Source organism: Aspergillus ruber (genome assembly GCF_000600275.1).
Source record: "Aspergillus ruber CBS 135680 unplaced genomic scaffold scaffold00008, whole genome shotgun sequence".
Classification (NCBI taxonomy): Eukaryota; Fungi; Ascomycota; class Eurotiomycetes; order Eurotiales; family Aspergillaceae; genus Aspergillus; species Aspergillus ruber.
In genome coordinates, this window is record NW_024467304.1 from 252625 (window position 1) to 275919 (window position 23295).

Sequence of the window (23295 nt, forward strand, 5' to 3'; positions counted from 1 at the left end):
TTTCTCGACGAGCCTGATGAGGTGTAATCGTTAGTGGGGTTTGCAGATGACCAAATGGCCTTCCATGAAGCGATGAGGGTTCTGTGAAATCATAGACTAGTGGAAGTGGCTTCGGATCCTCGAAATAAAACGAATGAATTATGGGGTTACAACATGCCCTGGTCAATTCATTCGTGACTTGCCGATGAATTCAGCCCAATAGCTACTATCCTCTCATCCCTGACTGATTTATATACGGAAATGCTTAAATTCCGCAAGGCGCTGCAAATGAGACTACTTGAACTTAGAACTTGCCGACAAAACCCTGATTGTTATCCAGCAGATACTGGCATTGTATATAGTTCATATCTTTGCCAACTGATTCGAACTTTTCCAACGATGCATAGCCATTGATATGATTTCTAGGTTCGTGTGTGTGTGTGATTGATTCATTTTACACTGATCCTGATCTCTCAAATCGCGATATCCTATTTGTTATCTTCGGGTTATCCCTGATAACAAGCGCATTTGGTGTTTTAGGCCGCTGGAAGCCCCGATGACTGCTAGTCTATATCAATGATTTCAGTCGTATGCTTGGAGATCCACAGACGGGTGTATGAGTCACCTAAAATGTAACATGCCGCGCGATACGTGTATTGGGTAGGCTATCTTCAGACAGTAGGCGGCATGATCCTTTTGCGGGGGCTGGTCAGCGGGAATCAGATGTATAACGTGTGCCGTTTGTTGGGGGCAGCATGATCTTTTCGAGGCATGAAAGGTCAGTTCTGCAGCTGCTTGGATGTCGTACGACTTTTCCATATACGACGTCTTGGTTCCTATTCATGGTTATATACGCCATAATGCATCACCATGTGTGCCAGTGACCGTTCCTCATGAAGCTGAGAAGCATCAGAGAAAATGTTGAATCTGAATTGTATTCAAAAGCCAATAATCCAGAGGCTCATGTATGCGTAGCCAGAACTCCGTGTCTGCACTCTTTACAAAAAGAAAACAAAGGTATAGAGGTATGTCATGAAAATGAGAAAACCCAACCCAACCAGTATCCTGCCAGCTAATATCCAACAAGCAAAAGGGAAAAGTGAAAAAGAACGGGATGCAAAAACGCAATGCACTGCCTCCAGGCCCAAAACAAATTAAATGAAAAAGGATTAGAGGTGGAGAATGAAAAATGAAAAGTAAAAAAAAAGGAATTAATCCGTAATTGCCTTTTTCCTCAGCACGCCCAGTTTCTCCAATTTCGTCCAAGCATGATTCATATCCAATCCTTCTTCGAGCATCGGCCGTAGCTCCAACCCGTCAAGGTGTTTTACTGAACCACCTGTTCCAGCATAAATCATAAGCTCAACGATCCTTCGTCGTAACCGCGTTGGCTCGTCCAAATGAGAGACATATTTTATGTCCGCTTCAGCGTCTGCAGCGGGCAAGGTGTAAGGGTCGTTGATCTCGACATCTCGGTCCTTGTCTGCGTCTGCGTCCATATCCATGTCCTCTGGCTCGCCATCTATCTCGCCCCATAATGCTGGGTGAGGGATACCCTCGCTTGGGTTCTGGCCCATGTCAGCCAGGGCAGCGGGGAGGTCGAAGTTGGCTTTAGCCTGAGAACGCTCGCGCGCGCGGTATGCCTCTTTGCCATGCAATTTCTTGTTCTCTGTGGATTTGCCACTTCCCGTGACGGGTGGTGGGTAGAATCGGACAGTTAGAGGGTTACCCCGGATGTCGACCTTTTGAAGCGAGCAGGCGCTGTTTCTGTTCGTCCTTCCTATGTAGCTCAAGGCTTGACACAGTCTTCGCATTCTCGTGATCCGGTTTCCAGCAACTGCTAATCGCGAAAGACAATTCATACCCGCCAATTCAGTAATGCCGGTCAACGCGTTGAAGTTCAAGTTGAGAACCCTGAGATTTGGAAACTTCAGGGAAAACTCTGCCGGCAGGCTCTCAAGCTTGCAAGATGCGATGTCAAGGAGCTGCAAGCTCAGCAGTGGAGCGGATGGAGAGACACTTTGTGTGGACAACTTGTTCGATGATAAGAACACCTTACGGATATCCCTCACTTGACCCAAGTCGACGCCAAAGTACTTATAATTGTCTTTCTCTGACACCATCTGTTCCCGAGCAGAAAGGATCTCCAGTTTGTGACAATATTCAAGCCCAGATATTGTAGACAACGCATTCTGGTCAGCGTAAAGAAGGGTTAATGAAGGTAACACCGCGGTATCGAGGGTACCCAAGTTATTATTCGAGACTTTCAACGAGCGCAAGTTGTACATAGGTGCTGGGAAATCAACTTCAGTGAGGCGATTGAAGCTTAGGTTGACCGCGGAGATGGACGGCAAGAGGTGCAGGTTTTGAACGGATGTAAGCACGTTATAGCTCAAGTCCAATTCATTGAGACGAGTCCTACTCGATTAGTAAGTAACAGTGTAAAAGATAAATAAAAAGAACCAAAAAAAAAAAAAAAAAAAAAAAAAAAAAAAAAAAAAAAAAAAAAAAAAAACTTACAATTCAGTTCCCTCAAAATCTACCGACGTCAGGGAATTGTTACCCAACTTGAGACTCAAGAGACCATTCAGATCGCGAATCCCTTCGATACTCCGAATATTATTGTCATTTGCCTTAATCTCTCGGAGATGAATTAAGCTTCCAAAACCATCCAAGCTCTCCAGCTCGTTGCCCGAAATGTCCAGATACTGCAGATTAACCAGGTGACCCCACGCCGTTAAGCTCGTAAGACAGTTACGCTGTATTCTGAGGGTGCGTAGAGTGGCGGGGATGCCGCTAAGCTGACCGATGTCATTGTCCGATACGTCAAGGTCCTCCAGACGAGGACAGAAGTCGTGCAGTTTGTGAAGGGTGATGAGACCTTTGTCGCGGAGGATCAGACGCCGGACGTGCTCCCAGTACGGCTCGAAGGGCTCAACCTCAGTCAGGTGTCTGACCAGGTCCTCTGTTGCCAAGGCAAACGTTCCGTGTACCTGGCGTAGAGAGGTCGGATTCGTGCGGTTGGCTACATAGCTGAGTTCAAGGTGCAGCGGTTTGTCGATTTGGTGCACAGTGAAGTCGGGTAGGGGACTGAGATTAAAACTATAGCTCGTGTCATGCCCAGGCTCTTGGAAACGGACCACAGAATTCTCTTGGTAACCACTAAGTGGCGTAGATACAGCTCCCTCGGTGTTTTGTCGCATGACACACAACGCCTCATCTTCACCGCTGTCGCTATCGCCAGTTGCGTGGTTGCTGAGAGTCTGAGCTGGATTAGGTCGCGTGTCGCCAGCCGGGCCTTCTTGCTCTTGAATAAAACCTGGATCTAGCTCCCGGCCCATGTATTTAGTCGGGGTGTAGTCATCGCTGTATGCAACACGGGAGACGGGAGGGGACGAGAAGTTGACGGTAACTGCTCGAGCTTGCTGATTGGGGGCTCTCTGGCGGCGAGGAGGTTTTGATAGACGTCCCTCATGCAATTTGATCTCGTGTTCAACTTCACTGGTGGATTCTCCGTTTTTGTGTTGATCAGTATCCCACGATGTCGCCCTGGTGCCGGAGTCGAGATCAGTTGAGGTAAAACGGGACGTTTTCGACTGAACGGTGCTGACGATAACCGACGGTGCACCATCGCGCGTCCGTGGCTGTTTTGCACTGAGTGGACTTTGAGGATCGTCAGCTTCATCGGCCGGCCGGCCATCATCAGTCTTAGTCGGGGAACTGGACTGCATTCGCATCATCTCCTGCAATTCGTCGACGCTAAGATCTGGAATATCCCTGAACGGATCATCCTCGCTATCGTCGCATTTTGGCTTTTCAGGTACTTGTTTCACTTTCTCCTTGACCCACTTCTGTTTGAAGCGGTCGTAAGTGAAACCGTTAACTTGTTCCGGAATTAAATGTGACACCACGTCGGAGGACAGAACGCCTTTTGCATATGAACCCTGCGATGAGCCAGTAGGGATGCTCTTGGACGACATTTGTGAGTCGATAGTAACATGTCCACCTTCCTCGTCGACTGACCCTACCGAATCCTTACGTTCCTGCTGGCCGTTGAAAACGTCATTCTGGTTGCGCTCAGCTCCGGCCTTGGAGTCAGGAGGACTGCCTCGGGATGGCGATCCTCGTTGCTGATCATCATCCAAGTGGAGCGATGCGACAGATGTACTGACTCCGAATTCTGGATCATCGTTTTCTTGGAACTTTCTCAAGTAGCTCGTAACGCGCGGGTTGGGCTCGTTGGACTCCCTGAGCTTACGCATATCGACACCTTCCCGGCTTGGAGGACGTGAGAACTCTTCCCGAGTGGAATCATCATCGTCATCATTATCGTCATCGTAACTATCGTTGTCGTCTTCTTCACCTTCCATATCAAGTTCTTCCACACTCGGTAGCCCGCCTGTGGTTCTACCCTTTGATCGGATCATGTCCATGACTCTTGTCGCTTCGTTGAGGTAATCCTGAGTGGTGATTGAGCCTCGGCGCACCTCGTCGTTGATACCGGTCACTTGAACCCTAGGGACAGCCATATCTGACGGCGACTCTTCGCCAATGTCGGTATCATTAGGGTGGTGCCAGTGCGACGAGGATCTTTTTCGCGTTGAGGAATTTGAATGGCTTGCTGTCGGCGATTGTAGTCTTTGCTGGGAGCGTGGTTGATCCGGATGATTCTCGTCACCGTCGTTGATGCCGTGTTGCATCAAGCTTTTTTGCAGCAATGAAAGATCATCAGCCCGACCTGGCAAGTTTCGGCCATCTTCGTCTTCATAATCTGGACTACCTGATTCCAGTATGGTCCTGCGTCTCTTTGGGTTTGTCTCTCTTGAACGTATGGTGGATCTCAATTTAAATTCGCTGTAGTCCAAAGAATCGTCGTCTGCGGACGACCGGTGATCATCTGGAGAGTGCTGGTGGTCATGACCGTCGAGTGAGGTCCGCCGATAATGCTGGTTAGAAATAGAAGATCTCCGTCGTGAAGAAGGGCGGTGATCGAGATCTGGCATCTCATGGTACAGCAACTTGGGTTCGTAAGGGCTCGTATCAGAGAAATCGAAATGGTCCAGACCGCCATCTCCGAACCGGTTAAGTTTGGGATTGTTCGTAGCTCTGATCCTCGAGCGCCTTGAAGATGGTCTGTCTAGTTTCACGCTCAACAGGCTTCGGTTCTCGCCCTTCCGTCGAGCCTCCTCTGAAGGCGACACTGGTTCGTCCTCATCGGACGCATGACCAAAGGTCTCCTCGAATTGACTCATCCGTCGCAGAAGTTTGTTGTTTGTGAAGGTGTCATGGGTTCCAAAAAGTTTCAATGGGCTGCCGGATGACGGCATGCCCTCAACCTTGCCCTTCTCCGAGCTCTCGGTCGCAGAGTTCCTGCTCTGGGCCGACGATGGCCTTGGTAACGTGGGTGGATCCGTTAATGGATTCGTTTTGAGATAGTATGGAGGTGAGCTTCGGATGCGCGAATTCCAGAGTGCCTGTGGGGAGAGACGCTGGGAAGGAAGGGGCGATGGAGTAAGGCGCGGCTTGAGTAGGGATCCTTCACCCAAGAAATCCGTGCGGCGGAACCGGGCAAAAGCACCCAATGTGCCCATAGAAAGGTCTTGAGGCAATGAGTTGCTCGTCACGTCTAGCAATTCATTTTCTGGCAGTAAAGCCTCTGCCTGGGCCTCGCTCTGCGGATGCAACAGTGCGCTATCGCTCGCTCGGGAGCCGGGACGGTCTCCAGTCCGCAACGAGAGACCCTCCAGTTTGTCTGTGACTTGCTTCAGAGCTGACCTTATAATTTCCGACGTCCCATTGCCGTCTATTGTATTCGACCGCGAGAAAGTAATTGGGGTGATACCTTCATTCCGTAGATCTTCCAAGCCACTTGCACTTCGTAATTTGGTGTCGTTGAGAGAAGAATGATTCCCGTTGCGATTTTGTTCCTCCCCGCTCTTCCTGATCTTGAGCGCATCTCCTGGGGATGTGCGTGGACTGTTGACACTGTCGCGCTTTGCATCCTGCGAAGCTGGATCCTTGCCTTTTGAGTCACCAGTGCCTTCCCGACGGTTCTCATCAGCGCTCTCCATGTCGGGACTGTGCATATTCACGTCACTGCCCTCGTTGAAATTCCATATATCTGCTGATTGCTTGAACATGGGAACCTGGTCTTTTCGCGTTGCCCCAGAGCCTGGAGTTGGAGGCTTAAAGACGCTCTCCAACCCAATAGGTGCAAACAAATCGCGTTGCTCGCCCGTAGGTAATTCACCGTGTACCAATCTCTTGCGCCATTCCGGGGTTGACTCTCGCGTCTTGTTGTTCTCCTTTGGGCGGACCTGCACCGTACCTTGCTGACTTGGCTGGCTAGATTGGCTGGAAACGTTTGATACCGACCGCAAGGGCGAGCGCGTGTCTATTGCGTGAAGTTTACGCGCAGCGGGATTCGGTTTCGGACTGTCTGATGCCGGTTTCGACTTCGACGATGACGCTGTGGATTTCGGACTTTTCTTCGTTCCAGACTTCGGAGTCCGTGTTGGCTGAGTACTGCTTCTAGATCGGGGGCTATTGTTCTTGGGCACGGGGGATCGCAGTTTCGCCGGCGTCCGGGGTGTGCGGCTCTTGGGCGTAGGCGGTTCTCTTCTGATAAAATGGCACGGTCGGGTAACCTTCTTCTTGGAATCCGCGGAGGACTGTTCAACAGAACGGTGGCGCGCGGGAATAGGAATGCGACTGGGGGAGTCCTGGCTGGGTTCGCGGGAATGGTTCATGGATCGAGCCGGAACCGGACTTGGAGTAGCAGGGACGGGCTCCCAGTCGTCCGTTAGGCTATCCAGCCACGGGGGATTGCTATTGCCCATGACTGCTGGCTTGGTTCTGCATGTTAATTTCCCATTCACAGCATCCGCAGAATGGTGAATTCAGCGTCTGCGGTGTAGTGAACGCGGTTCGTAGTCGTATATGGCACCAGAGTCGAACATGGGCCTGGAACCCGGTGAATTGGCTCACATTCAAATCCGAACTGGTAAATATGCAGGGACAACCGTTATTGTAAAATAAAAAAAAAGATAAAAAGGATGTGGGCTGGGGTTGGTCTGTATGAAGGCACGCGAAAGTAGCGGAGTGGAAGTCGAAGGCGGCGGCGGAATTGTTTTTTTGTGAAGGAGGTCGGGGCAACTCCAGCATCAATCATGCATGCATTGTGCAGTACACTACTGTGAGGTTTGAGAGCTGCGTTGGAAGGATTATTTGGAGTATTCCTTTACTGCTGATTGCTGAGTTTCTTATAGTGTTCCTCTTGATTTCACAAGTGTTTTACTACGTACTCCGTTTTCCAAGTCAGCGACTACTCCAGTACTGATACCGCATACTCCGCACTAGCATACCGTTGCGCTGGCATAATACGACGATACCAATTGCGATTTGGATGAAGTGAGAAGGCATTGATATCATAGAATTAAACAAACAAACCTGCTCACTCGATCCAATTGGTTTGACGCTGGCGTGGGGCGCACCGGACTCGTCATATCCCGCTTACAGAGTGCAGTTGCGCCGGCACGAGATTCCACTCGATCATCAGAATCTCATACAAACAACTGCAAGATCTCACAATCCGAGAGGCATCACAATCATATTTCAACCATTTTCCCGTAGAATGAGTGCAGAATAGAGGGCTACATTGGCTTACATAAGCACGCGTTGCCCCGGCGCGTAAAGTGGTTTTCTCTTTTTTTAGCGTCGATGAACGAGGTCAGTACGTATCTGACAGCGATGCTCAAGAGACAACGTTGATGCCTTTGGACGGTCTGCTGCTTTGGAAATGAGCATCTTACCCCCGTCCTTATTTACCCACCCGCCATTTCACCACCCCCAGCTGCTTAAATCACCCAATGCAGCTGCGTCTGACTGCCGCTGAGCTACCGCCGTCCACCTTCCTACATCCCTTCCCCCTGCCATCCCGATGCCATTCCCTCGACCAACCTCGCCAGTTTCGCTCGAAGTGTGTTCGCCTTCCGCAGATGATATAGTTTCAGACGATGTGCTGGGCTCTGATGATGAATTGGGCGAAGATGCACGCAATGCACAGCGCCAAAGGATCGAGAAATTGGCCGAAGCGTATCTCCAAGGCGGCCCGCTCTTTATTCTCTCCGCCTCCCTCAAAGGACCGTTCGATCAAGGATGGGTGAATCCGTGGACAAAAAAGCGGAAATCGCACAGTGCAGCTGAGAATTCCAGTGACCCAGTAGTGCAGGAGACTGATCCGCGGCCACGGAAGCAGTTACATCATGAGTCGCACGAGTCGTCCTGCCGTACGGAAACGTCCGTCGCTCCGTCAGATGCCGCTAATGAAAGCTTGCTGGTGACCTCGAAACATCAAAAATCTCGCAAGCCATTGCAGGATAAGCAAAGTCGAAATTCAGCATCCGTACAAGGCACGCCGAAGAGGACAGTACCTTGGACAGGGGAAGCTCAGTTGTATTCAGAACTACGTAACAACAGCATCGCCAGGCCAACAGATGTCAACTGGTTAAAGAGGGATCGTAGGGGGATTGGGTTCGGAAACTTCGATCCGCCAACGTCGCCAACGACTACTGTATCCACCCGTCTCTCCGATACAAGAAGCCGACGGCACCAGTCCCTTGCTCCCGGTCCCAGACATTCAAGCCCGGAAAAAACGGATACAAGGGAACCAGCGTCATCACAGGTTGACCGGCCACAAGAAAGTCGCCGTTCCGAGTCTATTGCTGAGAGCCATTTCAGACCTTCGCCCATTAGGCAACAGAACGTTCCACATTCCGCTACCCATAATGCTCAATCTAACACCTCGTTTTGTATCGTTTCATCATCGTCACAGCTGCCAAAATTTGAATTTCGTCGACGGAGGAAACGATCCAAATCGCCGACAATGAAGCAAGCGGGGGAAGAACCATCCGCACCAACAGAAACTGATAAGAATGCTCAACAATTGCATAGGCAGGAGTATCAACAAGCGCATAAACGGCAGCTTACATCTTCAAAAGAATCCACGAATGAGTCAGCAAAGCGTGAAATTGCATATAATGAGCCTTCCCGGCGCACTTTTACGTCGACTGCAGGCTCTCGTGCCCTTGACAGCCATACTGCTTCTCGCGGTCTTCTAGAAAGCCGGTCGACTCATGGAAACATTGAGAATATCCCTTCAGCCCAGCCAATACCACCCAATCCTGCTATGGCAGACTATGCTCCATCCTTGCACTACACAGCCCCACCGACGAGTGCATCGGAGAATGATGATGATACTGGCCCAGTTCCGCTTTCCACCCAAGCAGCCCTACTCCATGCACAGAAGTCTTTCCAGGATGGCCTGGAAAGTCAAGTGGAGGACCAGCCCACAACATCTCCACAGAAACGACGCTCTTCTCGGTCTTCCCTTCCAAGCTCGACTACCTCACAAAAGATCACGCCCTTCCACCGTCTTAATACAACCCATCTTGCTCCGGACAACAGTACCTTAAAAACTGCCGCTGCTGTGGTACCCAGTACGCAGTGTATAGTCGATGCCGTCACCCCCTTTACGTTCAGCACTGAAAGGAAGCGTCATCGCCATGTCCATATTGAATCTCTGTCAAGAGTAACTTCGACCAACAAGAAGCAAAAAGCCTCTAGTTTCTCAGACCGTTCTCCGAGTCCTCACTCCGACTGGTCGCCATCGCCGGAAAGAGACCGGTACGGCCGTAGGATCCAGAGTGCTGGGGAAAGCCCACGCAGCTCACAGCCTGGGATAGACTCCAATTACAATAACCACGAACCCTCACAGTCTACCGCATTGCCGCTGACATTGTCGGGGACAACGCCGCCCACTGGGCAAGATGGCCAGGGAGGACTTGCAAGCGAGAGTTTCAACCTGAGTCAAGCAATTGCCGATGCTGGGAGCTGGCTGCAGGAAAGTTTTGATTGGAATAGGGACCTTCGCAGGTCCGGGAATAACCATGGTGCATCGTCTGGAGATGCACAACGATCTGCTTTGAATTTGGATACCCATTAGCCTTTCGACAGTTATCTTAGCTCAATCAGGATTTATATGTACTTAAAAGAATCAGCTCCATAATAGTCAAATATATTGATCTGAGCATTTTTGCTCAATTAAACCTTCAAAAAAGGGTTGCGTTCTATACAAAAATGCATACTCATTGAGCAATGACGTTGCCGTATTAGCCGGCGGAGTTCGCCAGATCAACTCCGACGGTCTGGAGACACCGCAATCACGACTACCCACTTTGCTCTTTCAACACCATTCCAACCGGTCCATGGTGCGGACCACTATCAAATGGCTCTGACATCAGTGAGTATCACGCCCGTGAAGTTGTCATATCGCATACTCACACCCGACAGTGGAAAGCGTTCAACTTCTTCGACGTCTCGTCGGTCAAGTTATCGGAGGACGCCTCCGTCTTTGGGGTACGTACTTCCACCCTTATATCTCTACAAAACCTCTCGAAACCTAACATATCGGTCGCCAGCCTGATCTCTCAACCCTCTGTACCGGCTCCGCGAACCTCTTCCTTGGATCCACTGACGGTGTCGTCCGCATCGTCTCCTCCTCATTCAAGATCGTCCGATCATTCAAAGCACACGATGCCGGCTCGATTACGCATATGAAGCAAATAGATGGAACGTCGCTGTTAGTTACTATTGCAGAAGATCTCCTGAATGAGCCGGTATTGAAAGTCTGGGGTCTCGATAAGCCCGAGAAGAAGACCGGAGCGCCGCAGTGCTTGTCGACGGTCTCGGTGCATAATGCCAAGAGACAGTTTCCGGTATGTCTACACTGCTGGATAAATATGTTGAAGAATTGCTGAGGGATTGGAATTGGAACAGATATCTGCCTTCACAGCGCTTAGCGATCTATCCCAGGTTGCGGTGGGGTTTGCCAACGGATCCGTGACGATTATTCGCGGTGATTTGATTCATGATCGCGGCGCACGACAACGTATTGTATTCGAATCGGAGGAACCGATTACCGGACTCGCGACGCAGGACGGACTAACGACAGCGCTCTACATCTCAACGACGAACCGGATATTGACACTGATCATCTCTGGGAGAGGGCAGGGCCAGCCGGCTCGTGTTCTAGAAGATACTGGTTGTGGTCTCGGGTGTATGGCAATGGACAAGGATTCTAGTGATATATTGATTGCCAGGGAAGATGCCGTATACACGTATGGCTCGCGTGGGCGTGGACCTAGCTACGCATTCGAGAGTCCGAAGAACTCGATCAACATTTTCAAAGATTACATCGCTCTCGTTTGTCCCCCGAGAGCTGGGTCCACAAAGCCAGGTTCGTTGAATATGGGGATGAGCCAAACGGACGAGCTCTTCAGTACGACTACTTTCACTTTGCTCGATACGGATCTGAAATTCATCTCCCATTCTGAGTCACTCTCGTCCTCTGTGAAGCACATCTTCACCGAGTGGGGTAGTCTATTCCTTTTGACTACAGATGGGAAGGTCTACCGTTATCGGGAAAAGAGTCTCCAGCAGAAACTCGAGATCCTCTACCAACGCAACCTTTATATCTTGGCTATTAATTTGGCGCAGAAGACAGACGTTGACTCTATGCAGCAAAATGCCATATACCGCAGATACGGTGACTTTCTGTATCAGAAGGGAGACTACGACACGGCAATGCAGCAATATCTTCGAGCGATCGACAACACTGAACCATCACAAGTTATACGGAAGGTGAACATCTCTAAAACTATAGGGTATAGCGGATCACTGACACTAAGTAGTATCTTGACACACAACGTATTCACAATCTTATCGAATACCTAGAGGAATTGCACGATCACGAGAAGGCTACAGTGGACCACACCACATTACTCCTCAACTGCTACGCGAAATTAAAGGACACAGAAAAGTTAGACTCGTTCATCAAGGCTCCTGGAGAGTTGAAGTTTGACTTAGAAACTGCCATTGCTATGTGCCGCCAAGGCGGCTACTACGAGCAAGCTGCGTATCTGGCCACTAAATACGGTGAAAATGACATGGTTGTCGATATATTAATTGAGGATTCGAAGAAGTACGCTGAAGCCGTGGAGTATATCTGGCGACTTGAGCCTCAGATGGTATGTAGTTCACTAGGTATGGTTCATTTGAAGTTACTAACAGGTGCAGGCTTACCACAACCTCATGAAATATGCCCGTGTACTATTGGCCAATTGCCCCCAACAAACCACTGAACTCTTCATAGTCTACTACACCGGGAAGTACCAGCCAAGAACGCAGGTCGAGCCACCTGCCGAGGCCCAAGTACAACCTACCAGTACATTGCAGAGTCTGGCAGGTTTCCTTCCGCTAGGCCTTATAAATGTCAGCACAAGCACAACGGAACAAGTGTCTGAGGCACCGTCCTTGGCAGAGCATAAAATTACCGAATCGACTCCGGACTATGTCATTCCCAAACCCAGGGCAGCATTCTCCGCATTCGTAGATCATCCACAGGAATTCATCACCTTCCTAGAGGATCTTACGAGCCAACCGAACCTGAAAGAAGAAGATAAGATGGACCTATTTACAACCCTATTCGAGATGTATCTAGACACAGCCAAGCGGCAGAAAGATACTACTGAGAAGGCGGAGTGGGAGGACAAGGCAAAGAAGCTTATCGAGGGCAAGGATGTAAGTATATTTCTTTCCAATGTGGGTTCTTGCTCTTACATCCGATTAGATTCCCATATCGACATCAAACGTCTTGCTGCTGTCCGACCTATCCGGCTTCCGAGAGGGCTCGACCTTGGTCCGCGAACAAGAAGGTCTTCGCTCTGATATCTTTCGTTCGTTTACCGCTGCGAAGGATACGCAGGGTGCAATCAAGGCTCTGAAGAAGTACGGCCCCGAGGAACCACGGTTATACGTGGATGCCTTGACGTACTTTGCCTCGAGCCCAAAGATCCTAGAAGAAGCTGGCGATGAGCTCGATGCCGTTCTCAAGAAGATCGACGACGAGGGCCTCATGTCGCCACTACAGGTCATCCAGGCACTAAGCAACAATGCAGTTGTTACGATGGGCCGTCTCAAGAAATATCTAAGTGACAACATTGAGCGAGAACGGAAGGAGATATCTTCGGTAAGTGCATATCACTGTTCTCTTCATATACCAACAACTAATCGCTCTACAGAACCGCCGCCTGATATCAAGCTACAGCACCGAAACCGAAAACAAAAAACAAGAAATCGAACAACTAGGAACTAAACCCGTTGTTTTCCAAGCACGCCGATGCATGTCCTGCGGTGGAGGCCTCGATCTCCCGACAATCCACTTCCTCTGCAAACACTCCTTCCACCAACGCTGTCTGAACAAGGTCGACGAAGACGCTGAATGCCCCATTTGCGCGCCACAGAATTCCACCATCAAGGCTATTCGTAAGAGGCAGGTAGAATCGGCTGATCAGCATGACCTGTTCAAGGGCGAGCTTCAGCGGTCGAAGGACCGGTTCGGGGCTGTCAGTGAGTTCTTTGGGAGGGGTGTTATGCGGCCGCAGAGTACTATGGAGTGATGTGATGAATGATGATTTGTATTGCTTTTTTGTGCGCAATTGATACCTTCTGTACTTAGATATTTATGGATATACGAGGTGAGGGTGGCTGTTGAACCAATGATAGTTGGTCTCAACCAAAGTACCTCATTGCTTATATACACAATACACAATATCTTCCCTCCAACTGAGTCACTCTTACAATGTCCACCGTCCACGCCGATTCCCCCTCTCCCCTTGTGTAAAACGCTCTCATACTACTTCCCTTTTGGGATGTGTTATCTTATCGCCACGTGCCCTCGCGTCACATGGTCCCACCAAACGCGCATCGAGTCGAGCTTCATCCAATCACCCAATTTCCTATACCTACTCCGTTATAGGCGACATAAATATCCACCAATACCCTTATGCTCACATAACGTACTCCTATCACAATGACCAGCCGCGTGATTCAAGACTCCGACGACGAAGACGACCCTCTCTCCTGCGAGGCTCAACCTCCGCCCCCCATGATGTCCCCCAGGCGAGAGAATCGTCCAGAAAACAGTAATTGGAAGGATGATGCTTCGGCTGTCAATGTGGAAAATAGTGCTATCGATAACCAGATTCAAGAAGAGATTAATAATGTTGGGGATATCGGCGTCAACTTCGATGATTTCCTACAGTCGCAGTCGCAAGATGCGCAAAGGCGGGCGTCGGTATCGTCGTCTCAGCGGAGAAGAGAGGAAAGATGGATTCCTGGTGGATTTGGGAATGGGATTACGAGGGGATCTGGGTCAATTGGTAAGTGCCTTTTAGTCCTAATTGATTGTGTGGCCTACTAACGAAATAACGATAGCCTTCATGATGTCTGAGATTGACATGGCACAAAGACGACTGTTTGACGATGATGCTCCGCATACCGGACAGCAGATTCCTTCGACTGCGACTGTCCCATTTACAGAGTCGGAGTTGAGGTACATAGATCAGCAGCAGCAACAGCAAGGTTTGCAAGGTGTTGATAGCACTCTGGGATGCCCCGAGGAGTGTCCGCAGGTTCAAATTCCCGTCTTACACCCCGAGTGGTATAATTCGGATCGAAACCAATGGGTCGAGAATGCGTTGGCCGTTGGGGCAGCCCATAGTAGTATCTCGACGTTTGACCGTACTCAGTCAAATCTTTCCTCCAATGCCTACGAATCCGCACCGGAAGGACCCACGAATGCAGACGCTGCAATGCATGAGACTATACAAACAGAGGTCTTGAATAAGAACCCCATTCGATCAAAGTCACTCCAAGAAGCAGCACTTGACTTTCCACATGGTACCGAGCCATTTTCGTCATTGAGGTCACCAAACGTGAGCAGGTCGAAAAGTGATGCCACTGCTCGACGGAGTGCACCACAGCAACCTCAAGCAAATGCAACAGACGAACTTTGTCCTCCTGTCTCTGTTGAGATCCCAGTGATTCAGAAGAAGAAAGCTCCAAAGAAAAAGAAGTCCCAACCGCAACTGAAGAATGATGATGACGATGAGCTCGCAGTGCCAAGTGACTCGAAGAACAACAATCCAAAGGCTAAAGAGGTTAGTCGTACAAGGAGTAATAAACAGACTATGCACAGCAGCAATCTCAACGAGACTCACCAACCGATCGAAACAAACATACCACATCCTATTTCCAATGAGCCCAAACAATTGAACGACAAACCTCATACCACAAACCCAGATGATGACAGAATGCATCTGATCCAACTCAACGCCCCCCAAACCCAAACTCAACACCCTGAACCCTCAAAACACGAACCCAGTCCCCACTCCACAGAACCACCAAACCCAAAACAACCGCGCAAAGAACCCAAAAAAAAGAAACTCAAGCGCGGCAAAACAACCTCTGTCACTCTCCTGAAAACCTACGAACCAGACGTAGAAGACGACGTAATTTGGATCGACGACCGACAACATGACCCCCAGCACGACCGTCGACCAGACTCGATCCCCACTCCTGATTCTATCTCGACGCCCGCGGGAGAACAAGAGACATTTGCTGCGGTGGAAATTCCTATGATTGGGAAAGATCAGGAAAAGGGTAATCCTGACCAGGAGCCGGCGCCTAGGAGACGCGGACGAAAGAGAAAGAACACTTCTGAGCAACCTCCTGTCTCTGTTGAAGAGGAACCCACTGAGGCCAATGAACATGCACCTGGTCAACCCCTCAGCAACGTGTCCGTTGTCGTCGAGAAACCTGCAAACGGCGATAAGCAGAAATCAACCCCACCCACAATCGACAAGATGCAGCTCTCAGCTCCAGCACTGGCACCAGAAGCTGGACCCGAGCCCGAACTTGAACACGAGTCGACCTCAAATGCCCCTGTAACCCCCAAGAAATCAAATCCGACACCAGATACTTCCAACCAGGGGCAATGCGCTGCAGGCACATCAACCAAATCCAATAACGACAATAAAGGACCCAGCAAACACTCACCCATTGCAAGCACGAGCAAAGTGCCCTACCGTGTTGGGTTGAGTCGTCGTGCGCGGATTGCGCCTTTGCTGAAAGTTATTAGGAAATGATAACGAAGCGATGACTGCCTCCATATCTGTATTATTATGCGATGGATGACTTACTACGAACTGGTGCAAGATGAGACGATTTACGATGTTGAACCTTTGTCATTTCTGATGTATATTTATCTGCCTAGCTAGCGCTGTATACTTATATTTAATGGGTCATCTACTAAGGACAGAGTACTTTATGACATCTACGTTCATCACCAGGAGTATCAATCGCTCGAAGCGAGCATCATCTTTTTCTAATAACTCCGCTAAGCTACTGCACAAGTCTGCAAACAAACGAGGGAACACAAACTAACCCGGTGCAATCTGAAACCCAAATTCAATCCAAACAGAAAAATAAGCCATCAAGCGCGAATTCAACAACAGACAAGTCATTCTCTTGTGTCATAAAAATGGTCAAGTCAAAAGAACCGTTGCGGAAGTAAGCAAAGCCAATGCCGTGACAGAGGCTCCGGTCTTGACAAGAGAGCCGGCTCCCGACTTCACCGGTCTCTTTGCAGCATCTTTGTCCTTGTCGATCGGTAACCATCCAGATGCCGTGTCCTTGGGCTTAGCCGGGATTCCAATGGTAGTACCGTTCGGAAGAAGCTTGTCGGAGCCGGGCCAGAAGCAACGGCCAAAGTCGGACTGACAACCTGTACCGCAGTGCGCCGTAGAGTTGCCGCAATAACCAGCACTACTGCAGCAGGGACCAAACGCAGAGCCAACGCATGTGACATTCACGCCGCAGGTGCCGTCCAGAGTAATGGCTTTGAAGGTAGAAGACTTGCCCTTGTTATCCTTCTTGCGACTTTCTTTGCCTTCCTTGTCGATGTGAAGTGGCCCGTGGGGGTCCTCACGGTACCAGTACTCCTCAGGGTCATTGAGACACTGACCTACAGTCACCGCATGGTAGCCACGGTCCCGGATTCTGCGCAACATATGCTCAGTGAGGTTGTGGACTGTTTGCTCATGGACATCATGAGCGATGACCAACCAGGATTTGTCGGTGACCTTCCATGGGTCCACAGCCTTGTTGAAAATGTCCTTGGAGACCTGAATGGCGTCGGGACTGTCGTGGGCATAGTCACTAGTGTCGAGATCGTACAAGACAACATGGTATCCAAGCTTACCCAAGTCATCAAGGCAACCAGACTCGGGAAGGCAGCTTGAGTACGGAGGACGCATGTAAGTCGGGAAGCCGCCCAGGATATTACGAAGAGCCATCTCGTTCTTTAAGAGCTGGTCTTTGCGCTGGTCGTGCGAGATTTTGCTGAGATCCTGGTGAGACCAGGTGTGGCTGGCAACCTGATGACCTTCAAGTCGCATGCGTTTAATCAACGTGCTCCAGGGCATGTCGAAGTCATCGATAGGTCCCTTGCCGCCGTTGTTACCCGTAATGAAGAAGGTCGCCTTGGCGTTATACCTCTCCAGCAGATCGAGAAGCTCTTCGGTGTATTCCCTAGGGCCATCGTCGAACGTCAAAGCAACGGTACCCGGGACGGCACATGAACGGATGACATTCGGTCCATAGGGCGCGGTGCCAATCTTCGGTCTGCGGATTTTCTCGGTAGACGGACCCTCGGGGGATGAGAGGCCATCGCAGTGACCAAAGTCGATCTGACAGTCAGGGGAGCGGCAATGAGCCTTGCTCGATCCGCAGTAGCCTGTCCGAGAAATGTCAGCACGTCTCGTTCTTCCCATTCGAATGTATTCTGTCGCAGAACTTACCGGCAGTTGAGCAACACTTGCCCTTTCCGCACTTGCCATACTTGGGACCACACCGGTTCTCGAAGTTCTCAGTCCGCAGCTCGCTGCCCTGGCCTCCTTTGTCCAACGTAGCGGAGACAATGGGAGACTTGTCCTTGGGTGGCTGTGAGATGCTGCGAGCCGACACGGACGCTGCCAGGACGAGAGTCGAGAAGGCGAGGATGTCACGCAGGTGCATTTTCGCAATTGATGCAAAGGTAAATGGAAGCTAAGATGTAGAATAAGATGAGATCTGATGCTAGTAGTATGCTTCAGATAAGGAGAGCGATGACGAGGATAGGAGGATAGTGGGAGAGAGTGAGGAAAAAGAAGAGAGGAGAAGGGAGGGAGGAAGAAGTTCTTAAGGCGGGAGAGGGCAGCAGAGGAAGGAAGGGCTCTGGTCCGAACTGGGAAGGGACGATCCCGAATAGGAAGGAGGCCTGAAGGACAAAGCGGAAGGTGCAATACGCGGTCGTTCTACATAGGATACGTATGACGATGTGACTGGTGCCCTCTGAAGAATAGAGTATAATAGCCAGCTTTAGATGTCGTGTTCGATATCATTTGGATTCTCATATCACGTTCATAATGTCATGCCCAGCCCGTGGACATAAAACCTAGCAAATCATAATTATATTACATTGAAGCCAATATCGGTTTCGTAGAGCGTTACTAGACCAAAGTCCTTCGTAGACGCCTAAGCAACGGACACCGGTTGGAAAGAGTTCTGTACCAGCTACTACACCGGTCAATTCTCGTCCATTATCTGGGAATCAACACCAACATAGATCACGCCACTTGCTGGAGATTCTCCTCTCCCACCGCAGAAAAGACAAACGGCGCCAAGGTTGGTAGATGAGGCCCAAATTTGGCCGGGGCACTCCTTGCAATGCTCCCAACGGTGGCAATCAAGTGTCGACGGTGAACGGTGCTCAATTGCGGGGATTGGAAGCTCTCTACCAGTTCACCCACGAACTCATTGAGTTGATGATCCGAAAGATGCAGGACAATCGCCGAGATAGCCGACAACGCACGCTTCGTGACCACGGTACCAGCCGTGTCGTTATCGATAATAGACATGACAGATTTTTGCAGCGCCGTTAATTCCGTCTGGTTAAGAAGCGACCCAAAGCATGTCACGGTCTGGATCGAAACGTCAATTGCATCACTGCTGAAGCCCTTGGAAGAATCCTTTTCCAACATTCCCTGTATGACGGAACCGCGTCTTGCGGAGGGAGACGGTGTAGGACCAGTAAGACGAGGGATCAAGACTTTTGAGATTGCCGAGTATGCCATATTCTCATCCTCAGCGGCAGGCTGTCCGGGTTGCGGACGAGGAAGAGCGTTCACGATGACTCTTAAAGCAGTGTTCGGGACGGAGGTGTCGATGGTTTGCGAGGCAGTCAGGTCGGTCAGTTTCTTCAGGAGCGGTGTGAGACTTTCAAACGGCAACCGGACGACGAGAGGACCGAGACTAAAGAGTATCCACAGTCAGTTAAGCTCTATCCCGGATGTTCTGGGGTCCCCGCTGGGTTGATCCTATACGAACCACTTAAGCGCCTGGTTCTGCACATCACCATGCTGGTCATCCAGAGCCTTGAGCAACCCATCAGCTATCCTTGTAGAGGAGTGTTGGTCGTGCGGAAGATAGGCTGAATTCGGGCTGGTGAGGATTCCCAAGAGATCGTTCAGAGACATGTATCTCAAATCCGCATCGGGGTCATCGAGCTTGGAGAGCAGGGCGTTGAGGCTCTGTTGCGTTGCTTGTCGGTCTGCCATGTTTTGGAAGAGCTGGATGTAGAAAGAGACCTAGATTAGAGCGGCAGTATACGTGGTTAACGAAAAGCAGTAGAGAAGCAACACTGGAGAGAGCAAACAGATGATAATGAAGCTATCGACACGTGGGGCAGCATGCCTGAGGCTATGTTCAGGTGTCGATGACATCTGCTACGGGATACGACACAGACCTTCTCTGCAGCACATTTACAGCGAACTGACAGTGCAGGAGAAAGCCGACAAATGACGATACCCATAATAATCGCACTATAATACCCAATCTCTGCCACTAAATAGCCAGCATTTATCAATCTCTTGAGGCTCTCTGCCACGTTCCTGACATCTCGTGACATCACCGGAAAACAAGCTTGGGCCACGCCGGTTAATTCCGTTCCGAACCGATTCTATACTACGCCGGCACCGCACGCAATCCTCTCACATCTTTTCCTTTCCAATTGCCTCATTTCTGTGGTTTCTTATCCCGACTACCCGTGGTTAAATTTACATACGCATCCCCGGATATCTATCATAATGGCATTCCCTGCTTTCCGCACTTTCATGACCTCCCAGTCTGCTCGCATGCTGGGCGCGACTGCTCGGAGAGCTGGACAACAGGCTGGTCGTCGCACTTATTCTACCGCGAAGCCTGCTGAGGGCAAGGGGTCAGATATTCCATGGTTAGTTTACTTGTGAACTGATTGCATTGGTTCGCGACTCGACACTGATTGAGATTCTTTGCAATAGGCTCCTAGGCTCAATTGGCCTGACCGCCCCAGCTTCGTTCTGGTTGTGGCAGTCCGGTCGCCCCGAGAAGCACGACGACCACGGCCACGGCGAACATGCTGAGCACCCCGAGCCCGCGCAGGAGGAAAGCCAGGAACAGGCGGAAGCTGCCCCCGCGGGTGAAGCTGCTCCTCAGCCCGACCCCGAGGCAGAGAAGCCGGAGCCCAAGGAAGAGAAGGAAGAATCCGCGGAAGTGAAGAAGTCTGAGGAGTCCCAGCCCAAGGAACAGGAGTCTGAGTCCAAGGATGAGCAGACCAAGGAAGAGGCTAAGAGTGACGATGCTCCCAAGGCTGAGTCAGAGGGTGAGAAGCCAAAGGAGGAGGCCCCCAAGTCTGAAGGCGAGCAGCAGGTACGTTGACTCTAACCGCCATGTATCATTTGATTTTAACAGATTCGACAGCCCGAATCCGGGAAAGAGTCTGAAAAGGTCGCCGACGAGAAGCAGTAAAATGCGGGCGCTTGACCTCACGCCTCTAGTGACTACGCTCACCTGTTTGACACTGTAACCACATACGCTCTGGATATAGATGTGCCGGGCGTTTTATGTGATATGAGTTGTGAAAATAATCATGTAACATAGACGGTGCATTGAATGTAAAAAGAAGTATGCATGAACAAGCAATTCCCAAACCTACTTGGCCGTGAATTCGATCAGAATTGAGCTCCCGACGGTCGTCAAATGCGAATCTATATGATTATTATTATTATCGGAAACTGCTGTACAAAGTTCTTTAACAGAGAAAATACCCGACAACAAAACATGAATCGTCTTATTCAACCAGCTGCGCCATGCAGGACACCAACCCAAGCCAAGATCTTTGCAGCGAAGTAAATGTCGTAAAAAAACATGGACACCGGTCACCATATCACCGAGTCTTTCTAAAGCTAAACAAAATTAGAACACAATGAAAGAAAGGAATACGCCCAGAGCCACCAGAAGAATTGCCGAAGCATAAATGATGCTGGTGGTGAATGATGTTTATAACAGCTTCATAAATTGGAAGCTGTCGTTAGAAAAATCTCTAACTTTGCTCGCTAATAAGACGAAAAAGTAGACGCCTCTTACGAGTCTTTCTTGTCCTCGACTCCTTGGACAGGCTTGCCGTTAAGCAGAACCTGGGGTGCCTGGTTCTCCTGGGTAGCATTACGCGCCGTAAGAGTGGGCTGCTCAGTACCTGTGGCAAGAGTAGCCTGGGTCTTCTCCTGCTCTTCTTCCTCCTCCTCGTCCTCATCATCGCTTCGCTCATCCTTCTTGACACTGTTGAAGACATAGTTGGCGAGGATGCGGAGGATCAAGAAGAGCCAGAACAGGTTCACGGCCTGCAGGCTGGCCAACAACGCAAAGGTAATGTACTGACTGATCCAGCACTTGTATTGTTGAGTTTCCCAGTTGAGTTCAAAAGGTCCGACGGTCCGGAATTCGGTCAAGATAGCCCAAAGGATCTTAAGGTTGAGATAATGCCGGCAATAGATCCACACACCGACGAAGGTTGCAAAGTAGGGCGCAGTGATGATGGAGTCGAGGTAGTTGAGGGTCTTTGAAGTCTGCAAAAATATCTGCTGTTAGCATGTGTTATACGTGATATGGGTCGTGGGAAGACTGACTGCAAGGAAGAAATCCGAGATATCGTGCGTGATGTAGACTCCAATGCCCAAGTAAGTAAAGTGGAACCGGTAGCTCAGTCCAATGAGTGCCAGTGTGATGATGTGGTGACCGACAAGCTCTTTGAAATCCTTCCTGGGCTTTTCCAACTGCAGCATCAGCACAATCGCCTGCTGTGCCCAGTAACTCGCCTCGAGTAAGTAAAACGCCTTGAAGAAAGGTTCATGCTCCCGGTGGGGAAAACCTTCGAACATGGCCGTCGTGTTGAAATACCAAATGTCCGACCTATACATCACATAGAGACCAAAAGGTCCGAAGATACCGAAGTAGATCGCGGTGTACACCTGCTCCATGAAACGTGCAGTCTTGCCTTTACCACGAATCCCACACCAACCTGCCAACGGACGGATCATGCGCTGCATCAGGAACTCGCGAGTGAACGATAGAACGATTGTGTAGAAGGACACAAAAGCAATATCCTTAGGGCCTTTTCCGTACATGATGGGGCCACCGGGCGTCTTCGGCGGTCCCGGATAGGACAAGAAGATAGCGCTGTGCATGGGGTTGGACTCGGTTGGGTTCACCAAGTACAACGACAGGAGGACAATCAGTATGAGAAGCGGGAGGAGCCATGTGTGCTTCAAGCAGATATCCTTAGAGCGACGGAGCAGCGATCGATTCTTGCGACGTTTCGATTGTGACTTGGGCTTCTCGGGAGAAGTACGATGTTGCGGGATTTGCTGTAAATGGTATGAGTATGGATTGGCGGCTGCACAAATGGTCAATAGATATCCCATACCTTGTCAAAGACCCCGGGTTCGGATTCAACTGGGCTGACGAGATTCATTGTCGACATGGCCGGTGCGCTGGTATCACCCCGGATGTCCACGCCCAAGCTACTCGACTTTCTCCGGGGACGAGGCATTATTGCTGGCGAATTTGCCTTGAAGAATATCGCCAATGCTTCTTTTTTTTTTTTTTTTTTTTTATTCTCGTCGATGCGGCGATCGAGTCGGTTGTTCCCTCCGCTGCGGCGCGTCGGAGGGTTCGGGGGAATCGACTCGGGCGGCTCGAGCGTTGTCGATGCTCAATGGGAAATAGAGCTGAGATCCCTAATCAACAGGCAGGAAGTCACACCAAGATTGGAATCTCTTCGCACGTGTTGGTACGGTAGATAAAAGGAAGAGGTGGAAGTGATTAGGTGTCACTCTTTGTACAGCCGTCCAGGGGTTCGGTTGGTTTTCTCGATTTTTCGGCGTTTCCCTATCGGGTGATTGCCAAGTTGCCAAGTCCCGTGATCCGAGGCCTTAATAACTTGGCTTTGTGAATAAAGTGCTTCATAATTTCGATTTCAATGGATAGCAATGTTTTAGCTAT

The 23295-nt window shown here is 50.1% G+C and overlaps 8 protein-coding genes across 8 annotated transcripts; 4 read left to right on the top strand and 4 right to left on the bottom strand.

Annotated features, from left to right (window-relative positions):
• Positions 1–1190: 1190 nt before the first annotated feature.
• EURHEDRAFT_376365 (uncharacterized protein) lies at positions 1191–6818 on the bottom strand (the record flags this gene model as incomplete). The annotated part of the gene is made up of 2 exons (XM_040778843.1): positions 1191–2397; positions 2500–6818. 2 exons carry the CDS (start codon positions 6816–6818, stop codon positions 1191–1193), a joined length of 5526 nt encoding a protein of 1841 aa, XP_040640114.1.
• A 737-nt stretch (positions 6819–7555) lies between these two features.
• EURHEDRAFT_410951 (uncharacterized protein) lies at positions 7556–10086 on the top strand. The gene has a single exon (XM_040781481.1). It carries the CDS (start codon positions 7919–7921, stop codon positions 9980–9982), a length of 2064 nt encoding a protein of 687 aa, XP_040640115.1. The 5' UTR covers positions 7556–7918; the 3' UTR covers positions 9983–10086.
• A 99-nt stretch (positions 10087–10185) lies between these two features.
• Positions 10186–13668, top strand: EURHEDRAFT_497443 (tethering complex subunit PEP5). The gene is made up of 8 exons (XM_040785700.1): positions 10186–10279; positions 10330–10395; positions 10458–10754; positions 10816–11679; positions 11730–12065; positions 12115–12618; positions 12668–13066; positions 13119–13668. The coding sequence occupies exons 1-8, from the start codon at positions 10265–10267 to the stop codon at positions 13494–13496; spliced, it is 2859 nt and encodes a 952-aa protein (XP_040640116.1). The 5' UTR covers positions 10186–10264; the 3' UTR covers positions 13497–13668.
• A 241-nt stretch (positions 13669–13909) lies between these two features.
• EURHEDRAFT_401508 (uncharacterized protein) lies at positions 13910–16025 on the top strand (the record flags this gene model as incomplete). The annotated part of the gene is made up of 2 exons (XM_040780092.1): positions 13910–14258; positions 14314–16025. The coding sequence occupies 2 exons, from the start codon at positions 13910–13912 to the stop codon at positions 16023–16025; spliced, it is 2061 nt and encodes a 686-aa protein (XP_040640117.1).
• A 199-nt stretch (positions 16026–16224) lies between these two features.
• On the bottom strand, positions 16225–17862 carry EURHEDRAFT_352044 (chitin deacetylase CDA6). Its single transcript, XM_040778444.1, has one exon. It carries the CDS (start codon positions 17775–17777, stop codon positions 16425–16427), a length of 1353 nt encoding a protein of 450 aa, XP_040640118.1. The 5' UTR covers positions 17778–17862; the 3' UTR covers positions 16225–16424.
• A 400-nt stretch (positions 17863–18262) lies between these two features.
• On the bottom strand, positions 18263–19817 carry EURHEDRAFT_410954 (uncharacterized protein). The gene is made up of 2 exons (XM_040781482.1): positions 19306–19817; positions 18263–19230 (listed from the first exon to the last, which is right to left on the bottom strand). The coding sequence occupies exons 1-2, from the start codon at positions 19533–19535 to the stop codon at positions 18546–18548; spliced, it is 915 nt and encodes a 304-aa protein (XP_040640119.1). The 5' UTR covers positions 19536–19817; the 3' UTR covers positions 18263–18545.
• A 246-nt stretch (positions 19818–20063) lies between these two features.
• On the top strand, positions 20064–20763 carry EURHEDRAFT_376371 (uncharacterized protein; the record flags this gene model as incomplete). The annotated part of the gene is made up of 3 exons (XM_040778844.1): positions 20064–20209; positions 20277–20664; positions 20716–20763. 3 exons carry the CDS (start codon positions 20064–20066, stop codon positions 20761–20763), a joined length of 582 nt encoding a protein of 193 aa, XP_040640120.1.
• Positions 20764–21377: 614 nt separating this feature from the next.
• EURHEDRAFT_453320 (longevity-assurance protein 1) lies at positions 21378–22843 on the bottom strand (the record flags this gene model as incomplete). The annotated part of the gene is made up of 3 exons (XM_040784110.1): positions 21378–21860; positions 21921–22658; positions 22718–22843. The coding sequence occupies 3 exons, from the start codon at positions 22841–22843 to the stop codon at positions 21378–21380; spliced, it is 1347 nt and encodes a 448-aa protein (XP_040640121.1).
• Between the last annotated feature and the right edge of the window lie 452 nt (positions 22844–23295).